The 23,385-nt window shown below is 41.9% G+C and overlaps 1 protein-coding gene across 2 annotated transcripts in view; it reads left to right on the top strand.

Annotated features, from left to right (window-relative positions):
- Positions 1-23,385, top strand: part of PARP8 (poly(ADP-ribose) polymerase family member 8) — a 132,061-nt gene that overhangs the window by 61,897 nt on the left and 46,779 nt on the right. For both annotated transcript variants that reach the window (XR_003760477.2, XM_029067340.2), the window contains exons 3-7: positions 2,004-2,041; positions 13,807-13,896; positions 15,427-15,497; positions 16,842-16,919; positions 17,861-17,955. Coding sequence is in view for 1 of the 2 variants with exons in the window: in XM_029067340.2 (XP_028923173.1) it covers positions 2,004-2,041; positions 13,807-13,896; positions 15,427-15,497; positions 16,842-16,919; positions 17,861-17,955 (372 nt within the window). In the remaining variant the exon portion in view is untranslated. The remainder of the gene's footprint in view (positions 1-2,003; positions 2,042-13,806; positions 13,897-15,426; positions 15,498-16,841; positions 16,920-17,860; positions 17,956-23,385) is intronic.

Below are 23,385 nucleotides of genomic sequence, written 5' to 3'. Positions count from 1 at the left end.
TGTGATTCTCTCTGTCTTTTGCTTCTAACTAGGAGTATCATTTCCACACTGTCCCCACCCTTCCCCACCCCCAGGGAATAAATGTTCATTTTTTGCTCTTAATGCAGTTTCACCGTCACTTAGATTTATTTTTCCTTTTCAAAGAGACTCCTTGAGCTGAATCACCTTTGTCTGCTTTACACAATGTGTTTCCCCCAGATCTGGGTACTACAGTGGCAAACCAATTTAGAGTTGCAGGCTTGGTTATTTTTAGTCAGCTAGTGTCACTGGAAGCTGTTGGGATTCAAGGAACTGATGAATCACGTTGTAAGAGGCATTTTAAGATGCAATAAATCCGAGGGAATCAATGAATGGAATGCATTTTATTTCTTTGGCGTAAGATGTCAGTTGAATTGAGTGCTTACCGTGTGTAGAGCACTGTACTGAGCGCTTGGGCAAGTATGCTACAACAATAGAACAGACACATTCCCTGCCCAGACTGAGCTTGTCTAGAAGGGGAGACAGACATTAATATAAATCAATCAATTATGGTACATACTGTGTGCAGAGAACTGTACTAAGCGCTTAGGAGAATACAGTATAACAATAAACTCAATATTATGGATGAAATGAGAGAGGCCATTTTTAAGAATTGCTTTTCTAGTCCTTGTTTCCATCTGGCATGATAGTTCATCTAAAAATTTCAGTAATAGTAATTTTGATATTTAAGCCCTTACAATGTGTCAAACACTGTACTGAGCGCCGGTGTATGCACGAGATCTCCAAACAGGGCTGCTTAAGTGCCCACCATACCATAAGCTCCTGGGCAGGGAATTAATTTATTGTTATATTGAACTCTCCTAAGTGCTTAGTACAGTGGTCTGCACACAGTAAGCGCTCAAATACTACGGACTGACTGACTGACCGACCATTGCATTGCTGCCTTGCTCTTCTGCAATGGAGTGATCAGTGAATCCGGTCCACCCCCGACGAAGAATTAGATTTTGCCACTGTCAACAGATGGCCACTCAAGTTGTTTTTCTCTAGTAGTGAACCATGAAACCCACACCTTCTGTCCTAACACGCTCACTCTTTTTTGCCCCAGGAAAATGGAGAAATAATCCAGAAAAGGGAAAACAATGATGTATGGTTCTGTGCATCAGAGTAAGGGCCAAACCCTCCAGCATCTTTGGGTTCTCGTAAACTCTGTCCGTCATATTTATTGAGCACTTACTGTGTGGAGAGCACTTTACTAACCACTTGGGAGAGTACATATAACAATAATAACAATGTAACAGACCATGCAGTTCTCTGTTTTAGCAGTCATTGGGAACGAAGCGGGCTCTGCTTTGTCCCCAGGGAATTAGACTGGTTTTAGGCGGCCCTCTTTTTGGCGGGGAAGAGTTGGAACACCCCAGCCCCAACAGAGAGGCAGCTTAACCTAGTGGAAAGAACACAAGCCTGGGAGTCAGTAATCCTGCTGGATTTTAATCCCAGCTACACTGTTTTCCTGCTTGGTGATCTTGGGCAAGTCACTGAACTTCTCTGTCCCTTAATTTCCCGAATCTGTGCAAAATGAAGATTCAATACCCGTTCTACCTCCAGCTTAGACTATGAATCCTATGTGGGGCAGGGGGCTGTGTCCAAAGTGATTACCTTGTATCTACCCAAGCATTCAGAACAGTGCTTGGCACAGAGTAAGCACTTAACAAATACCACAGTTATTCCGTGTACCCCTAGGGAGAATGGAAGCCTCAGCCTACACCTTGCCTATAGCTATTTAAAAAAAAAAATTATCTGAATTCTTTAAATCAGCACCTTTTCTTCATCAGTTGAAGGAAAATATTGAAACAGCTGACCCTTCTTTCCTTTTTTCCCATCTTTCCCATTCTTCTCTTCCCTCCCTCCCTTCCTTCCCAATTATGTCAACCTATATAAATAAATCATTGGGTAAAATGGCTATGTTAAAATATAACAATGCTTTGCATTATTTTGACTTCCTTTTTTTTTTTCTTTCTTTACAGTGTGTCCTACTCAGTACACGTATCTGAGGATTACCCAGGTAGAGTTCACTCTTCTTTTTTATATGTTACCAAAATTAATTTCATAAATATGGTGGTGAATTTATGATGCAATTATTTGGAAATGTATTTTATACAGGGATGTCAATCCAGCAAACGTAGTGTTGGGTGACAGTGTGGTCTAGTGGAAAGAGGACATGACTGGGAGGTAAAGACTTGAGTTCAAATCCTAGTTTGCCTACTGTGTGAGCTTGAGCAAATCGCTCAACTCCCACATGAGGCTTCCTGATTTTTAAAATGGGGATAAAATGCTAGATCTTCCCCATTCTTATGCCGTGAGCCTCATGCGGGATAGGAATCGTGTCCAATCTAATTATTTTATGTCTATCCCAGATCTTGGCAGCGAGTAAATTCTTCATAAGTGCCATCCTTATTGTTTTTAGAGTTCATCTGGAAAATGCCATCTTTTCTATCCTGCTTTTAAGTCAGTCAAAGCTTTTTTCAAGAGGAAAAATATATTTTACAGAAAGAATATCTTCAAATTGTAGTTGAATCTTTGAAACCAAAATACGGATTGAGGTAAGGCAGCTCGAGAGATCAACCGATCGATGGGATTTTTTGAGCACTTAGGTGCAGAGCACTGTACTAAGCGCTAGGGAGAGTAAAACATAACAGTGAATGTAAACACCTTCCCTGTCCACAGCAAGCTTACAGTTTAGGGGGAGTGACAGACATTAAGATAAATGAATCACTTACAGCTATGTGCTTAAGTGCCTTGGGGATAACTATCAGTCGCTCTCAAATCCTTGTGAGCAGGGAACATGTCTACCAACTCTGTTATATCGTTCTGTGTCAAACGGTACAGGGCTCCGCACTCGTTGAACGCTCAGTAAATACGATTGATTAGTGACTATCCAATCAATGGTATTTACTGAGCGACTACCGTGTGCAGAGCACTGTACTAAGTGGTTGGGAGAATACAACACAGCAGAGTTGGAAGACACATTCTCTACCCACAAGGAGTTTACAGTCTAGAGTCTAGTGATCAATAATGATGGTATTTAAGTGCCTACTATGTGCCTAGCACTGTTCTAAGCACTGGGGTAGATACAAGGTAATCAGGTTGTCCTACGTGGGATTTACAGTCTTAATCCCCATTGTACAGATGAGGTAACTGAGGCACAGAGAAGTTAAGCGACTTGCCCAGAGTCACACAGTTCATGTGGCAGAGTCTGGATTAGAACCCACAGCCTCCTCACCTTGCTTAGCTGTGACTCACTGCTTCCTTCTCTTAGATACCTCAGGAAGGAGAGCCCAAGAATCTAGTTATCACATACAGTATAATACTAGCTCTCCTCCCCTCGCTCTCCTCCCCTCCCCTACTCAGATTTGTTGGTTTTATAGTATTTAAGCACTTACTATGTCTCCAGCACTAAGAACGGAGTTAGATACAAGTTTATCAGGTTGAACATAGTTCCTGTCCCACATGGAGCTCACAGTCTAAGTTGGAGGGAGAGGGATTTAATCCCCATTTTACAGTTGAGGAAACTGAGGCACAGAGAAGTAAAATGATTGGCCCAGGGTCAGCGAGCAGACAAGTGACCGAGTTGGTTCTCTGACCCCCTGCCCATGCTCCTTCCACTAGGCCATTCAACATTCAAAACAGCCTCTGGGTAAAGGCATAATGGAAAAAGCTGGCTGCTTTTCAGATCCCTAGCTAGATTTCTTTTAGGTCCACTTTCATTTCATTAGTGGCCCTGGAAGTTAGCAAATATTTTCATGGTTGATGGAAGCATCCCAGTGCTTAGTACAGTGCTTGGCACATAGCACTTAACAAATACCCCAGTTATTATTATTATTGTAATTGTTATTTAAGCATTACTGACTGGATGACAGACCCTCTCCCATTTCCCCAACTCTCCTCCTCCCTCTTGAACAGTGTTTAAGTACCCTACTTAAAGCTCACCTCCTCCAAGAGGCCTTCCCAGACCGAGCTCCCCTTTTCCCTCTGCTCCCTCTACTGCCCCCCTTCACCTCTCCGCAGCTAAACCCTCTTCTCCCCCCATTTCCCTCTGCTCCTCTCCCGTCCCATCCCCTCAGCACTGTACTCGTCCGCTCAACTGTATGTGTCTTCATCACCCTATTTATTTTGTTAATTAAATGAACATCGCCTCGATTCCATTTATTTGCTATTGTTTTAATGAGATGTTCATTCCCTCGATTCTATTTATTGCCATTGTTCTTGTCTGTCCGTCTCCCCCGATTAGACCGTAAGCCCGCCAAAGGGCAGGGACTGTCTCTATCTGTTACCGATTTGTACGTTCCAAGCGCTTAGTACAGTGCTCTGCACATAGTAAGCGCTCAATAAATTCTGTTGAATGAATGAACAGTGATGTGCCTGATGTGAAATGGTTTAATACTATTTCAGTGACTTTTTAGCCCCTGCAGAATCACGTGCAGAGTACACTGAATATTTCCTTTTATGTTTCCTTGAATTTGTCAGCAATTTCCTCCGATTCCTCCTAGATTTGCCATGCCACCCCAATTTCAGCCACAGTGGAACAGATTTGTGGTTTCACAATTTAAGCTCGTGAATTCTCTTTCTCAGTTATTTGACCAAACTAATTTCATAGTACGTAGTTTCAAGACAAGAGGGGAAAAAGACACAGGGAGTGCTGTGCTAGGGGAGAATCATGGTTGCACAGGAGGATTTGTTCAAATAGCATGCTAAATGGTCTATGACAACACCTGAAACGAAATGACCAAAAATAGATTATCGGCGCCTTTTATTTCTGCTTCGTATGTTTCATAGTAATGAGATGGACGGGAAAATTTCCTCCAAAACTCAGAGCCCATGTTTCCTTCTTGATGCTGTGCCAATTTAAATAGCCCTATTACTAATGCTAATAGGAATTGCGATACTTCAGTTTGCCATTTTTTGAACGGGGGGCCAAATCACTTTGTGTTTCTCTGGGAGAAATATGTAACAGTAAAGACCATCAGCTTTGCCAATAATGGGTTTCTTTTAATTTGGCCAGTTAGGATGAGCATACAACGTGTGAGATTGGATCTTTTCTAATTAATCAATCAGTTGTATTTATTGAGCACTTACCGTGTGCAGAACACTGTACTCAACACTTGGGAGCGTGTCTAACAGAGTTGGTTGACACATTCTTTGCCCACAACACTCTGGTATTAAGGCCTCTTCTTATGAGACTGGCTTAAAATTTGGCACAGTGACGTGTTTAGGAGGTTTATGGGAGGGAGGGAGTGACAATCTCTCAGTATGTCTCCCAAGACAGCCATTTTATGGGAAGTAGCCGAAGAGATCATCCTGTTAGCCTGCATCCGATGATGCTTCGTTCAGAGGCAGTTTGGGGTTTTAACAGTGTTTTCTAGCAGAATGCAATGGGTCTAAATCTACGGCCCTCCTTCAGCATAGCATACTCATACAAAAATCTGGCATCAATGTTATTAGTGATCAGTCGATCAATCAATTGTATTTCCTGTACACTTTCTATGTGTAGAGCGCTCTACTCAGTGCTTGGGAGAGTATGATGTGATGAACAGAGATGAACATATCTCTCTATGATCAGAGATATGTTCCCTGCCCACAGGGAGTTTTCAGTTTAAATGGGGAAACAAACATTTAATATAAGTAAAAATTAAGGATTATGGGCGTGGGACAAATAAAGATTGCAAATCCAAGCACAAAGTCAGGAGACTTGAGTCCTAATCCTAGCTTGCCTACTGTGTGATCTTGGGCAAGTCATTCAACTTTCACATGAGGTTTGCTGTTCTGTAAAATGGGTATTTAAATGGGGATTAATAATACTAATAGTAATTTTGATATTTGATTAGTGCTTAGATACTATAGGTTAAGCAGTGGGGTCAGTACAATCCAAAGGAGGACATTTCACTGCGGCACAGAGCAGTGAAATGCCGTATCTTACCAAGCAGGAGAGCCGGAATTAGAACCCAGGTCTCCTGCCTCCCAATCCTTTGCTCTTTCTACTAGGCCAAGATGCTTCTCTTGTTTGGTAAATCCTGTATTTTATGCATATTATACATCAGTGAAAATAGAAAAGTAGCATGGCCTAATGGAAATAGCCTGGGCCTTGGAATCAGAGGACCCGGGTTCTAATCTTGATTCTGCTACTTGCCTGCTGTGTGATCTTGGGCAAATCACTTCACTTCTCTGTGCCTCAGTTCCTTCTTCTGTAAAGTGAAGATTCCATATCTGTTCTACTTTGATCGTGAGTCCCTTGTGGGACCTAATTATCTTGCATAAACCCCATTGCATAGCACAACACTTGACATATAGTTAACACTTAGCAAATACCACTATTATTATTATTAAAATAGCCCATCCAAAAAAAAAAACCAAGAAAAGTTGAGGATGCTCTTGAGTTTTCTTCTCTCTCGATCTCCAGTGAGAATGATTGTTGCAATTTCCAGTGAGGATCTGGCATTCTGAGGGAAGAGCCGGACCCAAGTGTGTTTTCTCCCGCTCCCTGAAAACGTACTCGTTATTGATGGGCCCCTGCAGGCACATCTTAAAATAATCCATTTGCATGAAAGGAACCTAGCGAGCAAAGTAGGACACTCCCCAACTCAGTGGAAAAACTCCGACAGTGGGAACTTTTGAATTTGACCCAATTGTAGTGCTTCCATCAACTCACTATTCCCTTGGGTGAGTTACTTCTTGGTTTCCCTGTTTGCAAAATATTTGTAGTCTCTCACATTCCATTTCATTCATTCATTAATTCATTCAGTCTTATTGAGCACTTACTATGTGCAAAGCATTGTACTAAGCACTTGGGAGGGTACAGTATAACAGACACATTCCTGCCTACAGTGAGCTCACGGTCTAGAGGGGGAGACAGACATTAATATAAAGAGATAATAATAATAATGATAGTACTTGTTAAGCGCTTACTGTGTGCAAAGCACTGTTCTAAGCACTGGGGGGATACAAGGTGATCTCACATGGGGCTCCCAGTCTTAATCCCCATTTTACAGATGAGGTAACTGAGGCTCAGAGAAGTGAAGTGACTTGCCCAAGGTCACACAGCTGACAAGTGTCGGAGCCGGGATTACCTTTTCTATATTAGAAAAGGTAGATAATTCAGGTTAAGGTGAACAAAAGCATTTTTATAGCCCAAGGGAAGGGTTGGGTTAAGGAGCCGGGATTAGAACCCATGACCGCCTACTCCCAAGCCCGGGCCCTTTCCACTGAGCAACACTTCTTGATATCTACAGATATATGCATCCCGCATCTTACCTTGTGACTAAAGTGTTAGGGGCATCCTTCTGAGGTTTGGTAAAGTCGAATTCCTTCTTTTCTTCTGAACGGTCGCACTACCTTACTTACCAGATGTCGCAAAAAAGAGATGGAGAGAGATGGATGCAGTGCTTTAGCCAAAATGAAATGTTCCCCAGCGTAGCTTAGTGGAAGGAGCAGGGGCCTGGGGGCAGGCGGGTCAGAAGACTTGGACTCTGCCACTTGCCTGATGTGAGACACTGGGCAAGTCACTTCACTTCTCTGAGTCTCAAGTTTCCTTATTTTTCTGATCTACCCCTTGGACTGGGAGCTCCCGGTGGGACAGGGACTGTCTGACCTGATTAATTGTGCATCTACCTATGAATTAATTCAGTGCTTGACATCCAGTATGTACTTTATTAGAGACAGCATAGTGTAGTGGATAGAGCACAGGCCTGGGAATCAGAAGGTCATGATTTCTAATCCCAGCTCCGCCGCTTGTCTGTTATGTGACCTGGGACAAGTCGCTTCACTTCTCTGTGCCAGTTCCCTCATCTGTAAAATGGGGATTAAAACTGTGAGCCCCACATGGGACAGGGTCTGTGTCCAACTTAATTTGCCTGTATCCACCCCAGCGCTTAGAGTGTCTGGCACACAGTAAACGCTTAACAAATGCCATCATCATCCTCCTCATCGTGAATACTATTATGTTATTATCATAATTATTAACTATTTTGGGACAGTGCAAAAGGCTTCAAAATATTAGTTGCTTAAAAGTATTCTGGAAATGGGCTAAATAGATCACTAAGGAAACTGCCTATAAGCTAATTGAGTAAATTAGCATATTTGAGGAATACTGCAGCATGACAATATAAAGCTATTTTTCCAGCACTAATGATTCATGCCTTAGGGAATGAGGTAAATGATCCATTGATGTGGAATCAGTAGGTCATATGAGATATCCTGATATTTAAATTCTAATCAAGAAAAGGTAGATAATTCAGGTTAAGATTAACAGCATTTTTATAGCCCAAGGGAAGTGTTGGGTTAAAAAGTTCATTTGCTCCTTTTTGGGTTTTGCTCCAATCTTTTGGTAACGATGATAGATAAATTGGTATTATCTGGGGTGGCTCATAGGAAATTGGGGAGCTGGTACAGTTTCAGGCAGCATTAGCATGATTTTTGAACTATATCCTTTTGCCTGGTCAAGTCCTCCAAGACGATTATCTTGGAGACTTTAACCGTCATTCCAACTGGCGATGAAGCGAGAAGTCAGTCGGTTGTATTTGTTGAGCACTTCTGTGTGCAGAGCACTGTACTAAGCACTTGGGAAAGTGCAATATAATAAAAGACATATTCCCTGCCCACATGAGCTTACAGTGGAGAGGTGGAGGGGCAGACATTAATATCAATAAATTACTGATATGAACATAGGGGCTATGGAGCTGGGCGGGGGATGAATTAAGGGAGCAAGTCAGGGAGATGCAGAAGGGAATTGAAGAAAAGGAAAAGAGGGCTTAGTCAGGGAAGGTCTCTTGGACTGTAAGCTTGTTGTGGTCAGGGAATATGTCTTTATTCTCATTTTGTATTCTCTCAAGTGCATAATACAGTGGTCCTCACACAGTAAGCGTTCAATAAATACAAATGAATGAATGAGGAGATGTGACTTCAATAAGGATATGAAGGAGAGGAGAGTTATTGTCTGTCGGATTTGAGGAGGGAGGACGTTCCAGGCCAGAGACAGGACGTGGGCAAGAGGTCAGTGGCGATACAGACACGATTGAGGTGCACTGAGAAAGCATTAGCGGAGCAAAGAGTGTCGGCTTGGTTGTACTTAGAGGGTAGCGAGTGAGGTAGGAAAGGGCAAGGGGATTGAATGCTACAAAGCCAGTGATGAGGAGTTTCTGTTTGATGTGGAGATGGATGGGCAACCACTGGAGAGTCTTGAGGAGAGGAGAAACATGGCCTGTATGTGAAGTATGGCCTGGTGTGGGGAGAGACAGGAGGCAGTGAGGTCAGCAGTTTAAGTGGAAGGGAGAAAAGGTATTCAATCTCTAGACTGTAACCTCATTATGGGCAGGCAATGTGTCCGTTTTTCTGTTGTTATACTCTCCCAAGTGCTTAGTACAGTGTTTTGCATACAGGAAGTGCCCGTTGTTGGTTAGGGGTTGTCTCTATTGCTGAATTGTACTTTCCAAGCATTTAGTACAGTGCTCTGCACTCAGTAAGCGCTCAATAAATATGATTGAACGACTGAATCAATAAATACAGTTGAATGAATGAATGAATACTCCATGCCTCAGGTTCATCATCTGTAAAAAGATGGCAAAATACCCATTCTCTCTCTCCCTTAGACTTTGAGCCCTCTGTGGGACTGTGACCAATCGGATTTTCTCATATAATAATAATTATGGTATTTGTTAAGTGCTTACTATGTTGCCAGTTACTGTACTAAGCGCTGGGGTGGATACAAGCAAATCGTTGGACACAGTCCCTGTCCCATGTGGGGCGCCCAGTCTTAATTCCCATTTTCCAGATGAGGTAACTGAGGCTCAGAGAAGTGAAGTGACTAGCCCAAGATCACACAGCAGACAAGTGGTGGAGCGGGGATTAGAACCCTGACCTTCTGACTCCCAGTCCTGTGCTGTATCCACTACGACATGTTGCTAGCCTAGGGCTTGGCACATAGTAAGTGTATAACAAGTCCCACAGTTGTTACTGGTACAGTGCTCTACACCCTGTCAGTGCTCAATAAATACTTTGGTGATGATGATGACGATTATTGTGAAAGCCGTATCCACCCCCTTCAACGTTAGCTAGGTAGCCAGTGTTCCGTACTTTTTTTTAGCCTGATGCCAACTTTAATCGTTTTCAATTAATATAAGTAGACCCATTCAGAAAGCAACAAAGATCTATTCTCCTATTCTCCGATAGCCCCCCGTTCATGAAAACATTCTCTTCTCCTCTTTGGTGCGTGGATCTGTAGTCTTTCCGATGAATCTGAACAGGCCAGTAAATAGACAGAACACCATTCCAAATAAGCAGAGCAAACCCATATCTAGCTATATTATCAAATGAGAATAAACTTTCAGAAACCTGGTAGAGATTAGGGTGAGTTCTAATTATGAGAATGGAGGTTTGGGAAAATGGTGACAGGGTTGGTGATGCAATCATCTGTAATGAGACAGATCAGCTTAGCCAATGAAAGATTTCATTTTTCAGGTTTAAAAAGATAACTGATTTTTTTTTTAGGTAAAAGGTATATTTATTGCTATTGTTCTTGTCTGTCCGTCTCCCCCGATTAGACTGTAAGCCCATCAAAGGGCAGGGACTGTCTCTATCTGTTACCGATTTGTCCATTCTAGGAGCTTAGTACAGTGGTCTGCACATAGTAAGCGCTCAATAAATACTATTGAATGAATGGATGTAGAAAAAATCAATTAGCCACCATGTTCATACCATCCTAACACAACGCTTTCATTCATTCATTGTCATATGTGTTGAGCACTTACTGTGTGCAGAACATTGTACCAAGGCTTGGAAAGTACAATTTGGCCACAGATAGAGACAATCCCTACCCAGCAACGGGCTCACAGTCTAGAAAGGGGGAGGCAACAAAACCTAACAAGTGGACAGGCATAAATAAACAATAGGATGGAAAGCTGCTTATTATAATGGCTTTTTTAATTCTATAGACTAAAACAGCAATGCAGTGATACATTCTGCTCTTTTGAGAGCTATTGTTTCTTACTTGTGGAATTCCCATGAATAAGTGCCTGTACTATATGTGTCGACAGATATATATTAAGAACCATTGTCTCTTGATCTTAGGGGTGTTTTCTTAACCAGAAGACACTGTTCCTAAAAATGAAATGACATCAATAATGGTAGAAATATAGTGGGAAAAAAAAGTAAACCATAAACCAAAGACATATTAATTTCAAGCCCCATTAGAATTATATCTGAGGAGAAATCAATATTTTGCAGAGAATAAGGTCATTTTATGGAGCAAATAATACATTTTTAAGCTCCTGAGAGGTAACAAATGATGCAAAATGAAACCGAAATTAAAATCCATATGGGTAAATGTGTTTCTTAGTATCGTCTGGGCTATATGACTATTTTACTTGCACTTTTATCGTCTGTTCGGTTCAACTGAATTTATGAATGCGGCTCTTGCTGAGACTGTAGACTTGATCTGGAAGCTCCCCTTCAAGACTGTAAGCTCCTTGTGGGCAGGAAATGTGTCTACCAAGTCTATTGTATTGTACCATCCTAACTGCTAATTAGTAGTCATATTAGTTAATTATTAATAATTAATGCGTCACTGTGAATTTGATTGTTGTGCACAGTAAGTGCTCAATAAATATCATTGATTATACTTCATCTGTAAAAAAAACCAGTATAGTAACACTCAATCAATAGTCATATTTATTGAGCGCTTACTGTGTGCAGAGCACTGTACTGAGCACTTGGGAGAGTAAAATATAACCATAAACAGACACATTCTCTACCCACAACGAACTTACAGTTTAGAGAGGTAACACTGTACGATTTAAAGTAAATGTACTCAGGCTCATGCCCTGCTTGATTGTAAAATCCTGAAGGCAAGGATTATGTCTGCTTACTCTGTTGTACTCTTCCCAGGGCTCAATAAACATCTGTGCTCAGTAAACATCTCTGATGGATTTTGAATCATTTTATGGGTGCATGGTTTCTACACTTTTCTGTTCAACTCTCTCAAGTCCAGAAATCCTTCAGTCGATCGGTGGTATTTGTTGAGCACTTACTGTGTACAGAGCACTGTAGTAAGCATTAGAGAGAGTATAGTGTAATAGAGATGGTAGACATGTGCCCTGCCCACACCATTATTTCCATCCCAGAGGTGTTGTTAACCTTATAGGTAACAGGTTTCAGTACACTTAGGCATTACCTCTCCCATTCCCTGGGCTATCGTGAAATTCACACCCTTTGAACATTATGTTCATTCAGTCGTGTTTATTGAGCGTTTACCGTGTGCAGAGCACTGTATTAAATCCTTGGGTAAGTACGATACAACAATAAACTGTGATATTCCCTGCCCACATGAGCTTACAGACTAGAGGGAAGGAGACATCAATTAGGGAGGTGGTATGAGTGCATTCATTCTGTACTTCCGTTTGTATCATACTCTCCCTAGCCCTTAGTACAGTGCTCTGCACACAGTAAGCACTCAATAAATACCACTGATGGGTTGACTCACAGAACAGATTCATTCAGTAGTATTTATTGAGCGCTTACTATGTGCGGAGCACTGTACTAAGTGCTTGGAATGTACAAATCGGCAACAGAGACACAGTCCCTGCCCTTTGACGGGCTTAAAGTCTAATCGGGGGAGACAGGCAAACGAGAACGATGGCAATAAATAGTCAAGGGGAAGAACATCTCATTAAAAAAATGGCAAATAAATAGAATCAGGGTGATGTACATCTCATTAAGCAAAATAAATAGGGTGATGGAGATATATACAGCTGAGCGGACGAGTACAGTGCCGAGCGGGTGGGACGGGAGAGGGGGAGGAGGAGAGGGAAAAGGGGGAGGAGAGGGTTTAGCTGCGGAGAGGTGAAGCGGGGGGTAGAGGGAGCAGAGGGAAAAAGGGGGGAGCTCAGTCTGGGAAGGCCTCTTGGAGGAGGTGAGCTTTAAGTAGGGATTTGAAGAGGGGAAGAGAATTAGATTGTCGGAGGTGAGGAGGGAGGGCGTTCCGGGACCGAGGGAGGACGTGGCCCGGGGGTCGACGGCGGGATAGGTGAGAACGGGGGACGGTGAGGAGGTGGGCGGCGGAGGAGCAGAGCATGCGGGGTGGGCGGTGGAAAGAGAGAAGGGAGGAGAGGTAGGAGGAGGCAAGGGGATGGACAGCCTTGAAGCCTAGAGTGAGAGATATAATGGTAGGCTCCATTTTCATGGTGGCTATAAGTTCTTGAGGGCAGGGGTCATTTCTCCTCACTCTGTTCCTTCCCAGGTGCTTAGTACGGTGCTCGATCAGCCCAGGCTTGGGAGGCAGAGGATGTGGGTTCTAATCCCGCTTCTGCCACTTGTCAGCTGTGTGACTGGGCAAGTCACTTAACTTCCCTGGGTCTCAGTTCCTTCATCTGTAAAATGGGGATGAAGCTTGTGAGCCCTATGTGGGACATCCTGATTACCTTGTGTCTACCCCAGTGCTTAGAACAGTGCTTTGCATATAGTAAGCACTTAACAAATGTCATCATTATTATTATCAAGCGTATTTATTGAGTATTTACTTTGTAGAGAGGAATGCACTAAGCACTTGGGAGAGTACAATATAAAAATAAAACAGTATTTTTTGTGGTATCTGTTAAGTGTTTACTATGTGATGGCCACATTTCCAGCCGATAGCGAGCTCACAGTCTATACAGGAAGACAGATATTGATATATTAAGTGATTAATTCTTTGATTCTGAAATCATTTCAATGGAGAATTCAAAGAATTTCACCATTCCTTTTCGAAAGATGTCTTACATCCTTATTACCCATTTTCTTTTGCAGATAATACGTATGTGTCCAGTTCAGATAATGATGAAGATGTATTAGTGACCACAGAGCCAATTCCAGTAATATTCCATCGAATTGCAACAGGTAATATTAAGAATCTAACACATTTTCTATTCAGTGTAATTTGGAAGGTGATCTGTACTAAGCACATGGGAGAGTACAGTGTAACAGATACATTCCTGCCCACAGTGAGCTCACAGTCCGGAGAGGGAGACAGACATTAAATAAATAACGGATACAGCAAAACCTCTGCAAAATGGAATCCAAACATACTTCCAGTTTTTAAAGCACTCAATCACCTTGCCCCCTCCTAACTCACCTCCCTGGTCTCCTACTACAGCGCAGACCACAAGCTTCACTCCTCTAATGCCAACCTACTCATTGCACCTCGAACTTGTCCTTGATTCTGTTTATCTTGATGATGTCTTGTTTTTGTTTGTTCTGTTTTGCTTTGCTGTCTGTCTCCCCCGTTCAGACTGTGAGCCCGTCATTGGGCAGGGATTGCTTCTATCTGTTGCCAAATTGTACATTCCAAACGCTTAGTACAGTGCTCTGCACATAGTAAGCGCTCAATAAATACTGTTGAATGACTCTTGTCACTGACCTTTTGCCCACGTCCTGCTTTTGGCTTGGAATGCCCTCCGTCTTTGAATCCAGCAATTATTGTCCCCACCTTCAAAACCATATTGAAGGCACATCTCTTCCAAGAGGCCTTCCCTGACTAAGCCCTCGATTTCCCTTCTCCTATTTCCTTCTGCATCATCCTGATTTGCTCCCCATAGCGCTTATCATATCACTTATAGCACTTATCATTTGCTCCCCTTAGCACAAATCCTTATGGAATTTATTTATATTAATGTCTGTCTCCCTCTAGATTGTAAGCTTGTTGTGGACAGGGAATGTGTCTACTGATTCTGTTACATTGTACTCTCCCAAGCGCTAAGTACAGTATTGTGCACACAGTAAGTGCTCAATAAATACAATTGATTGGTCGATTGAATCTACTGTGAAACTATTGCAGCCTTACAGGATGAAAGTATAGTACAAGTAAGCCCATCAATGAGCAGGGATTGTCTCTATCTGTTGCCGAATTGTACATTCCAAGCGCTTAGTACGGTGCTCTGCACATAGTAAGCGCTCAATAAATACTATCGAATGAATAGTAAATAATCATATTATCCTGCCATCTACAGTCCAGATATTTTTCCAGCATGTTTGCTTTTGATTGATTTCTAGTATATTTTAAAGAGTAAGGTTATAGCAAAACACTTTCAAAATTTCATTTGACACTAACAAGTGAAAAGTGCAAGTTAAGGAACAAGTAGTTTTATTTGTAATTATGTAACGCAAGCAGTAAAGATGGAGTTTTTTCATTTAAAGAAAATATTCAATAAAATCCAATTTAGAACTTAGAGATAGTACACGAGAGCAGAGAAAAAAGCCTCTGACATTAAGAACCTTATTTTCCTGGTGAACTACATCAACTTCTAAAATTCAGGTTTTGATCAGGGGCAAAGGAGAGTCACCCCAGCCTTTTTACTCTCAAAATGTGTTTGGTTTTTTTTTATAAAAAAAAGCTAGATTTTTTTTTCAGAGTTTTTTTTTTGCTTCTAGAACTAAGAAAAACAAATGACATCACCTGTTGTTTATCTATCAAATCAAAATTACAGAAGGAAAATGGAGAGGCAAGTACATTATTTTTACAAATTACTTCCAAAAAGAATGTCTTTAAATATTACTAGGGTTTGTATGCCGATTGTGTGTGGTTATTGTTAAAATGGCATTCTGAGAGTCAGATGGCAGTAGGTACTATTATGAGATGGGGTGGAGATGAGGGAAAATATCATTGTGATTAACTCTGATGATTCAATGTCTTGATAGGAAAGAAAAATAATTAGCAAGTCCATATTCTTGAATTTATGAAACCCATTCTCTAGCCATCGTAACAAATGTTTAATTATTTTTTTTACAGTTCTCTAGTCTGTAAACTCCTTGTGGGTAGGGAATATGTCTACCAACTCTGATATATGAAGTGCTACTGCAGTGGTCTGCACACAGCAAGTGCTCAATCAATAATGATTAATTAATTGATTTTACTTGAATTTCATTGACTCAAGAACCCTGTGACTTGGGGTCCCTGATTCTAACGTATATCATTGATTTTGCTTTCTGGACTCAGCGTGACCACTGATGAGAAACAGCATGGCATAGTGGGTAGATCACTGGCCTGGGAGCCAGAAGGACCTGGGTTCTAATATCAGCTCCACCACTTGTCTGCTGTTTGACCTTGGAGAAGTCATTTCCCTTCTCTGGGCTTCAGTTTCCTCCTCTGCAAAATGGGGATCTAGTCTGTGAACCCCACGTGGGACAGGGACTATGTCCAACCTGATTTGCTTGTATCCACCCCTGCGCTTAGTCCAGTGCGTGGCACATAATAAGCACTTAACAAATACTCTTCTTATTATTATTATTATGAATCTAAGCAGAGTTACTTGGTTCTAGAGATAGCTGAAACTGACTCCCCGTGTCTCTGCATCAAATCAAACTCCTCACAGTCAGCTTTTAGGGTCACTATCATTCATTCAATCATATTTATTGGGCATTAACATCTGTGCAAAGCACTGTACTAAGCACTTATGTAGACTACCTTATCCAACCAACTGTTCTGGCCCCCCAGCTTGCAGTTTTCATTCCTCCAAAACCAACCATTTAACCATACCTTGCTCTTTAGGCTTCCCATAAACAGGTATCTGACTCTTGGTTCTTCCATTTAATCCCGATTTTCTTAAAACAGAAGATGCCAGGGAGCAAGAGCTGGTGGGTGATAGCAGTGATCAATTGTTGGTTGTTTTTTCTTTCAAAAACTTAGGGAGTCAAGTTGTGCAGTAAAATATATCCTGCTCTAGAACAATATTGTAGCACCTTGTGTTTGGTATTGTACTTTAATATTTCTGAACACTTTGATATCAGTAATCGCAAATCCTTAATCCAATCCTGAGATATCTCTATTAACTCTACTTTTTGAAAAGGAGTCACGACAAAATAGTACTGTGGAAGAAGATTCTGAAGGAGATAATGACTCAGAAGAATTTTATTATGGCGGACAGGTGAGTAGGCAGGCTTCACTAGTTGTTGAAATGAATAATTGGAGTAGTTTTTATGCTTTACTACGTATGCTAATCAAAACACACTTTAGCCTGTGCGGGCCTATATGATCTAATATAAGAAAAAGTATAAACCTACAAATGCTTTTCTAGTCTTGTGGGGATTTGTTTTGGGGATTAGATGTTGCCTTCCAAATATTTTTGTGACCTGCACTCTACCTTCTTTGATGCTGTTTTAAGACAAGTCATATGTGGGTTGTTTATGGACCGGTAATATACTTGAGTTTGGACTGAACATTGTGAGCCAGCAAAATTCATTTGCTAGTGATTGCTAGTGTCTGATTGGTTATTGCATTCTCCTAAATTCAATACAATAGGAGAGTTCTGAAGCCAGTACCCCGGTGTTAGATGTTTTGATTATGACCTGTAGCCTGTATTAGCTACAGATAATAATGTAAACTCGACTTGTGATATTGAAAGCCCGGAAAAATAATTATTTCCATCTTTTTTCTGCCTCGAAGAATTCAGTTTTGTTATTTTCTCTAGAAGAGTACAACTTTTGTATTCCTATATTTTTAAATCTTGATTCATACGTTTAATATAGAAAAATAATATAGAAAACGTTTTCTTCATATTGGCTTCAAGGTCCGTATCAATTTCTTTTCATCCGGACTTTTCTCATCGACGGTTTCTCTTCAAATTCACTTTTTTTTTTTTTTTTTGATCAAAGGGATTTCAGCATTGATGTTGTTGTTTTTTAAATGGAACTTTCCAATCTATTTAAAATTTTTAAGTCAAGAAGTTGCGATGCTTCTGTGCAGCAGTCAGACATATCAGACGCTTGTTCACAAAGGGATTTGCCTACTGGGGTCATTTTTCTTTGGGATTGTCTTGGTTCTCAGCATCATCCTGCAAATCCTTTCTAAATCGATGAACATCCCTAGGTAAACTACGACGGAGAACTTCACAAGCACCCTCAGCTTGAAGCAGATTTGACAGCGGTGAGAGAGCTTTACGGTATCCAGGCAGTTTCACTCAGGTACTCACCTGTGTGAATGGATGTGTGCTTGTGTTGAAACCTAGAAGTAGCATTGCCTAGTGCAGAGTCAAGGGACCTGGGTTCTAATTGCGACCCCATCCCTTGCTAGCTGTGTGTGCCCTTGAGCTGTCACTTCATTTCTCTGAATCTCAATTTCTTCAACCGCAAAATGGAAATTAAACACTTGTTCTCTCTCCCATTCAACTGTGAGCCCCACATGGGCCAGGAAATATGTCTGTTCTGATTATATTGTATCTACCCCAGTGCTTAGTACTGAGCTTGGCACACTGTAAGCACTTAACAAATATTATTATTATCATATTATAAACTCTCCCTGCACCCCTAAACATAGCAATTCCCAGTGAGCTTTCTTTGACTCTCTTCCAAAGTTTTGAGAAGAGGATTGAATTGTATTCTTATGGAGTACCCTTCAAAGGCAGGCTATCTATATTTGGTTGATTTCACTCTCTTTATAGATTGTCTTAATTGCCCATGAAAATGAAATTAATTAGTTATTTTGAAAAAAATTAATGTGCTGGATCTTCCTTCAGTCATAAATATCCTTCTACACTTATATTACACCATAATAACTGACGTGGCTTTTAAGGAGAGACATAGGACATGACTGAGAAACTATATAGCTTGGTAATTGGACCTTTTTTCTAATGGATTATCCCAGGTTTAGCATGAAGACAGAAAACTAATCTTTCAAGGCTCATATTCTTACTTCTTTATGGGATTTTTAAGAAAAATGTGGCTGTGAGGGAAACTTTCCACTTTCTGTTTCCTTCAGGTCTTTGTTCACGCTTTTGGTGGTATTAATAATAATAATTGTGGTATTTAAGTGCTTACTATATGTCAGGCACTGTTCTAAGCACTGGGGTGGTTACAAGCAAATTGGATTAGACACAGTCCCTGTATCATATGGGGCTCACACTCCCAATCCCCATTTTACAGATGAGGTAATTGAGGCCCAGAGAAGTAAAGTGACTCATCCAAGGTCACATAGCAGACAAGTGGCAGAGCCGAGATGAGAAACCGTAATCTTCTGACTCCCGGGCCCGTGCTGTATCCGTTACACCATGCTGCAGTGTCAGGCAGTGTGTTAACCATGGGGCACATACAAGAAAATCAAGTTAAATATGGTCCCTGACCCACATAGGGCTCATAGTCTAAGGGGCAGAGAGAACATATTTTAAATCTTCATTTTACACATGAAGAAAGTGACTTGCCCCAGATCAAGCAGCCAAAGAATGGTGGAGTTGGAATTAGAACTCAGATGTCATGACTCCCAAGACCGTGCTCTTTCCACAAGGCTATGCTGCTTTTCATCCTTCTTCTGGGCTATTCTTTCTCTAAACAAGCTTGATCCTCTTCACAGATAATGCAGTAAGAAATGATCAGTAAATGTCCACAAAATACTTTGCAGTCAATTGAATCCCAAATGATCTCTCTAGTAATTTAACTTTCTCCTTATTGTTGGGCAAATGATGGGTTATCTGCCCTTCAGAGATCGTCCATGGAGTCTTTTTCAGTCAATCGATGAGTATTTATCGAGCGCTTACAGTGTGCAGAGCACCGTACTAAGCTCTTGGGAGACTACAGTTAAACAGAGTTGGTAGACACCTTCCCTGCCCACAATGAGCTACATGTCTACATGTCTATATCATGCTTGGAGATCCAGTGGCTTTGTATATGGTTCCCTTGCCCCAGTGGTACACAGATAATTGTGGGGAGGGGAGAGTCAGGCCTCTCTGCATACAATAATAATAATAATACTTGTGGTATTTAAGCATTTGCTATTTGCAGGCACCATACTGAGCACTGGAGTGGATACAAACAAATGGGGGGTTGGACACAGTCCCTGTCCCATGTGGGGCTCACAGTCTCAATCTCCATTTTAAACATGAGGTAATTGAGGCACAGAGATGAAAAGTGACTTGCCCAAGGTCTCACAGCAGACAAGTGGCAGATATGGGGTTAGAGCCCATAACCCTCTGACTCCCGGGCCCGTGCTCTATCCACTGAACCGTGTTGATTCTCAGCATCTTGGGAATACCATGGAGGTGCTCTAGAAACAATGGGCAGAGCTAACTTTAGTCACCCAACCAAAGCTTCTTTGTTTCTGGTATTTGTTAAGCACTTGCTATTTGCCAGGTATTGTTCTAAATCATTGACCTGGGATGACTGAGCTGCTTTCTTCTTTCCATGGTTTGCGCTATGAGAAGCAAAGTGACTTAGTGGAAAGATCACGGGCTCGGGAGCTAGAGGTCATGGGTTCTAATCCTGGCTCTGGCACTTGTCAGCTGTGTGACTTTGAGAAAGTCACTTTTCTGTGTCTGTTACCTCATTTGTTAAATGGGGATGAAGACTGTGAGTCCCAAGTGGGACAACCTGATTGTATCTAACGCAGCGCTTAGAACAGTGTGCATGGCACGTAAGAAGTGTTTAACAAATGCCATCAGTATTATTACTATATTATTTTTACAGGTGCATAGACACTACAGTGGACCCTTGGCTGCTCCATAATCTCATTTTTGGTTTTATTTATGGTATTTAAGTGCTGATTATGTGTCAAACTCTGTTCTAAACTCTGAGGTACACACAGGTTAACCAGGTCCAGTCTCTGTCCCACATGGGGCTCACGGCCTAAGTAAGGAGAACAGGTATCAAATCCCCAGGTTGCAGTTGAGGAAACTGAGGCCCAGAGAAGTGAAGTGACTTGCCCAAGGTCATACAGCAGGCGTGTGATGGAGCTGCAATTAGAACCCAGGTCCTCTGGCTCCCAGGCCTGTGCTTCATCTACTAGGTCAAGCTGCTCCTTGGCTCCACTCTCCATAGCTTCCCACACTGTTGATGACAGCGGGGGCAGATAATAATGTTGGTATATAAGCGCTTACAATGTGTCAAGTACTGGTCTAAGCCCTGGGGTAGATACAAGCTAATCAGATTGGACACAGTCCCCATCCCATGTGGGGATCACAGTTTCATTCCACATTTTACAGAAAAGGAAACTGAGGCTCAGAAAAGTGGTTAGTAATAATGATGGTATCTGTTAATTACTTCCATACTATGTGCCAGGCACTGCACTATGCTGTGGCGTGGGTACAAGCAAATCGAGTTGTACATAGTCCCTGTCCCACATGAGGCTCGCCGTCTCAATCCCCATTTTACAGATGACTAAGGCGCAGAGAAGTGAAGTGACTTGCCCGAGATCCCACAGCAGACGATCGACGGAGGCGGGATTAGAACCCGGGTCCTACTGACTCCTAGGCCCGTGCTCTATCGACTGTGCTGCCCCAGTGTGGTTATTCCTTAGAATACCATAAACATTCAGAGTGCTAACTCCCCATAAGGCACTGTCGTCCTATAGACTCTAAGCTCTTTGTGGTCAGAGAATGTGTCTGTTTATTGTTGTGCTTTCCCAAGAGCTTAGTAAAGTGCTTTGCACATAGGATGTGCTTGATAAATACGTTTGAATGAATGACCCAGTGTAATGGAAAAGTGGAGCAAAATGAACCAAAGGCAGTGACAGAGCAGTCTGGTCAGTCAATTGTATTTACTGTGCCCTTACTGTGTGCAGAGCCCTGTACTAAGCACTTGTGAGAGTACAACATAACAATCAACAGACATCCTTCCCCACAAGTAGTCACGGGGGTAGGTTTTGTTTCAGGGGCTTTGCCTGCCTTCTCTAAAATGTGACCAAATGGCTCTAGGAGCTCATGTCAACTGGGTTAATGCTTTGCGCCCCATATGGGACATGGATTGTGTCTAATCTGTCAGTCAGTCATAGTTATTGAACGCTTACTGTGTGCAGAGTGCTATACTAAGTGCTTAGGAGAGTACAGTATAACACTAAACAGACACATTCCCTGTCCACAGTGAGCTTAGAGTCTAGGTAAGGAGACAGACATCGATGTAAAAGAAATAAATTAGAAAATATATACATAAGTGCTGTGGGATCTGATTAGCTTTGTCTACCCTAGTGCTTAGAACAGTGCTAGACTCATAGTAAGTGCTTAACAAATACCATCATCATTAATAATAATAATTGTTGTATTTCAGTGTTTATGATATGCTAGGCACTGTACTAAGCACTGAGGGAGATACAGTGTAACCGGGTTGGACAAAGTCTCTGTCCCACAAGGAGCTCACAGTCTTAATCCCCGTTTTACAGATGAGTTAACTGAGGCACGTAGAAGTGAAGCTTTTTGCCCAAGGTCACACAACAGACAACTAGCAGACCCGAGATTAGAACCCAGGTCCTTCTGACTTCCAGGTCCGTACTCTATCCATTAGGCCATGCTGCGTCATTATCTTTATTAAAGTGGTGCCGTCTAGATCTACCCTGTCCCAATCTAGACCTTGGTCAGAAACTCTGGGGTTTGAAGAAGAAAACAGAGCCTCCTTGCTGCAGTCTGGTCCTTATCTTCTCTTCCTTAGCTGCTTCCTCTGCTCACTAGACGATTTCTTCGGTCTCAGTGGAGTGGATGTAATTAGCAAAAGTTTCAGAACGAATGATATCTCCATGGGCTCTTCCCTTTTCATTTCCTTTCAAGACATGGGTACAGAGATAAGGTCGCAGAGGAGCTAGGAGTCCCCAGTGACCCAGTTCCCAAGGGAACCAGGCCCATGGCGGGCTGCTGAAGTAGCTGAGGGGAAAGAGCAGAGTTTGCCGAAGCTCTTGGGTTTTCCCTAATTATGTCTACATTTTTGGGGGGAAGCATGGGAAGCAGCTTGGCCTAGTGGATAGAGCACGGATCTAGGAGTCAGAAGGACCTGGGTTCTAATCCCAGCTCTGCCACTTATCTGCAGTGTGACCTTGGCCAAGTCACTTCACTTCTTTGTACCTCAGTTACCTCATCTGTAAAATGGGGATAAAGATTGAAACCTGTGTGGGACAGGGGCCGTGTTCAACTCAATTAGCTTGTATCTACCCCAGAGCCTAGAATAGTACTTGATAGATACCATCATCAACATTATTGCTCCCTCTCTCTCTCCTCCCTCCTCCTCTGTCCTCTTTCTCTTTCGCTATCTCTCTCTCCCCCCTCACCCCTTCCCCCCATTCCCTCAGTTTTCACAGTTCCTCAGCTCTGATACAGGAGAATGTTTAAATTGCATGCTTAGTTCCACAGCAAATGAGAATTTGCCACCCAGTGAAATGTGATATATAACAAAAAGAGCACTGTGCTTGATACATTTATCTGTCAGTTGTGACATGGAATTATGGTTAAAACATCCTTTGGTATTTTTCCTTTAAATGTAGGGCCAGGGAGAAATCTTTGGATAAATATTTCCGGAAGGTAAATAGAAATTAATTTGAGACTTGTTCATTTGAGAGAGTACGTCTGGCACATTTATTCATTCAGTCTTATTTATTGAGCGATTACTGTGTGCATGGCACTGTAGTATGGGCTTAAGGACTGAACA

This window comes from Ornithorhynchus anatinus, chromosome 1 (genome assembly GCF_004115215.2).
Source record: "Ornithorhynchus anatinus isolate Pmale09 chromosome 1, mOrnAna1.pri.v4, whole genome shotgun sequence".
Classification (NCBI taxonomy): domain Eukaryota; kingdom Metazoa; phylum Chordata; class Mammalia; order Monotremata; family Ornithorhynchidae; genus Ornithorhynchus; species Ornithorhynchus anatinus.
The sequence above is the reverse complement of the archived record's forward strand: the minus strand, read 5'-3'. Positions and strand labels throughout refer to the sequence as shown.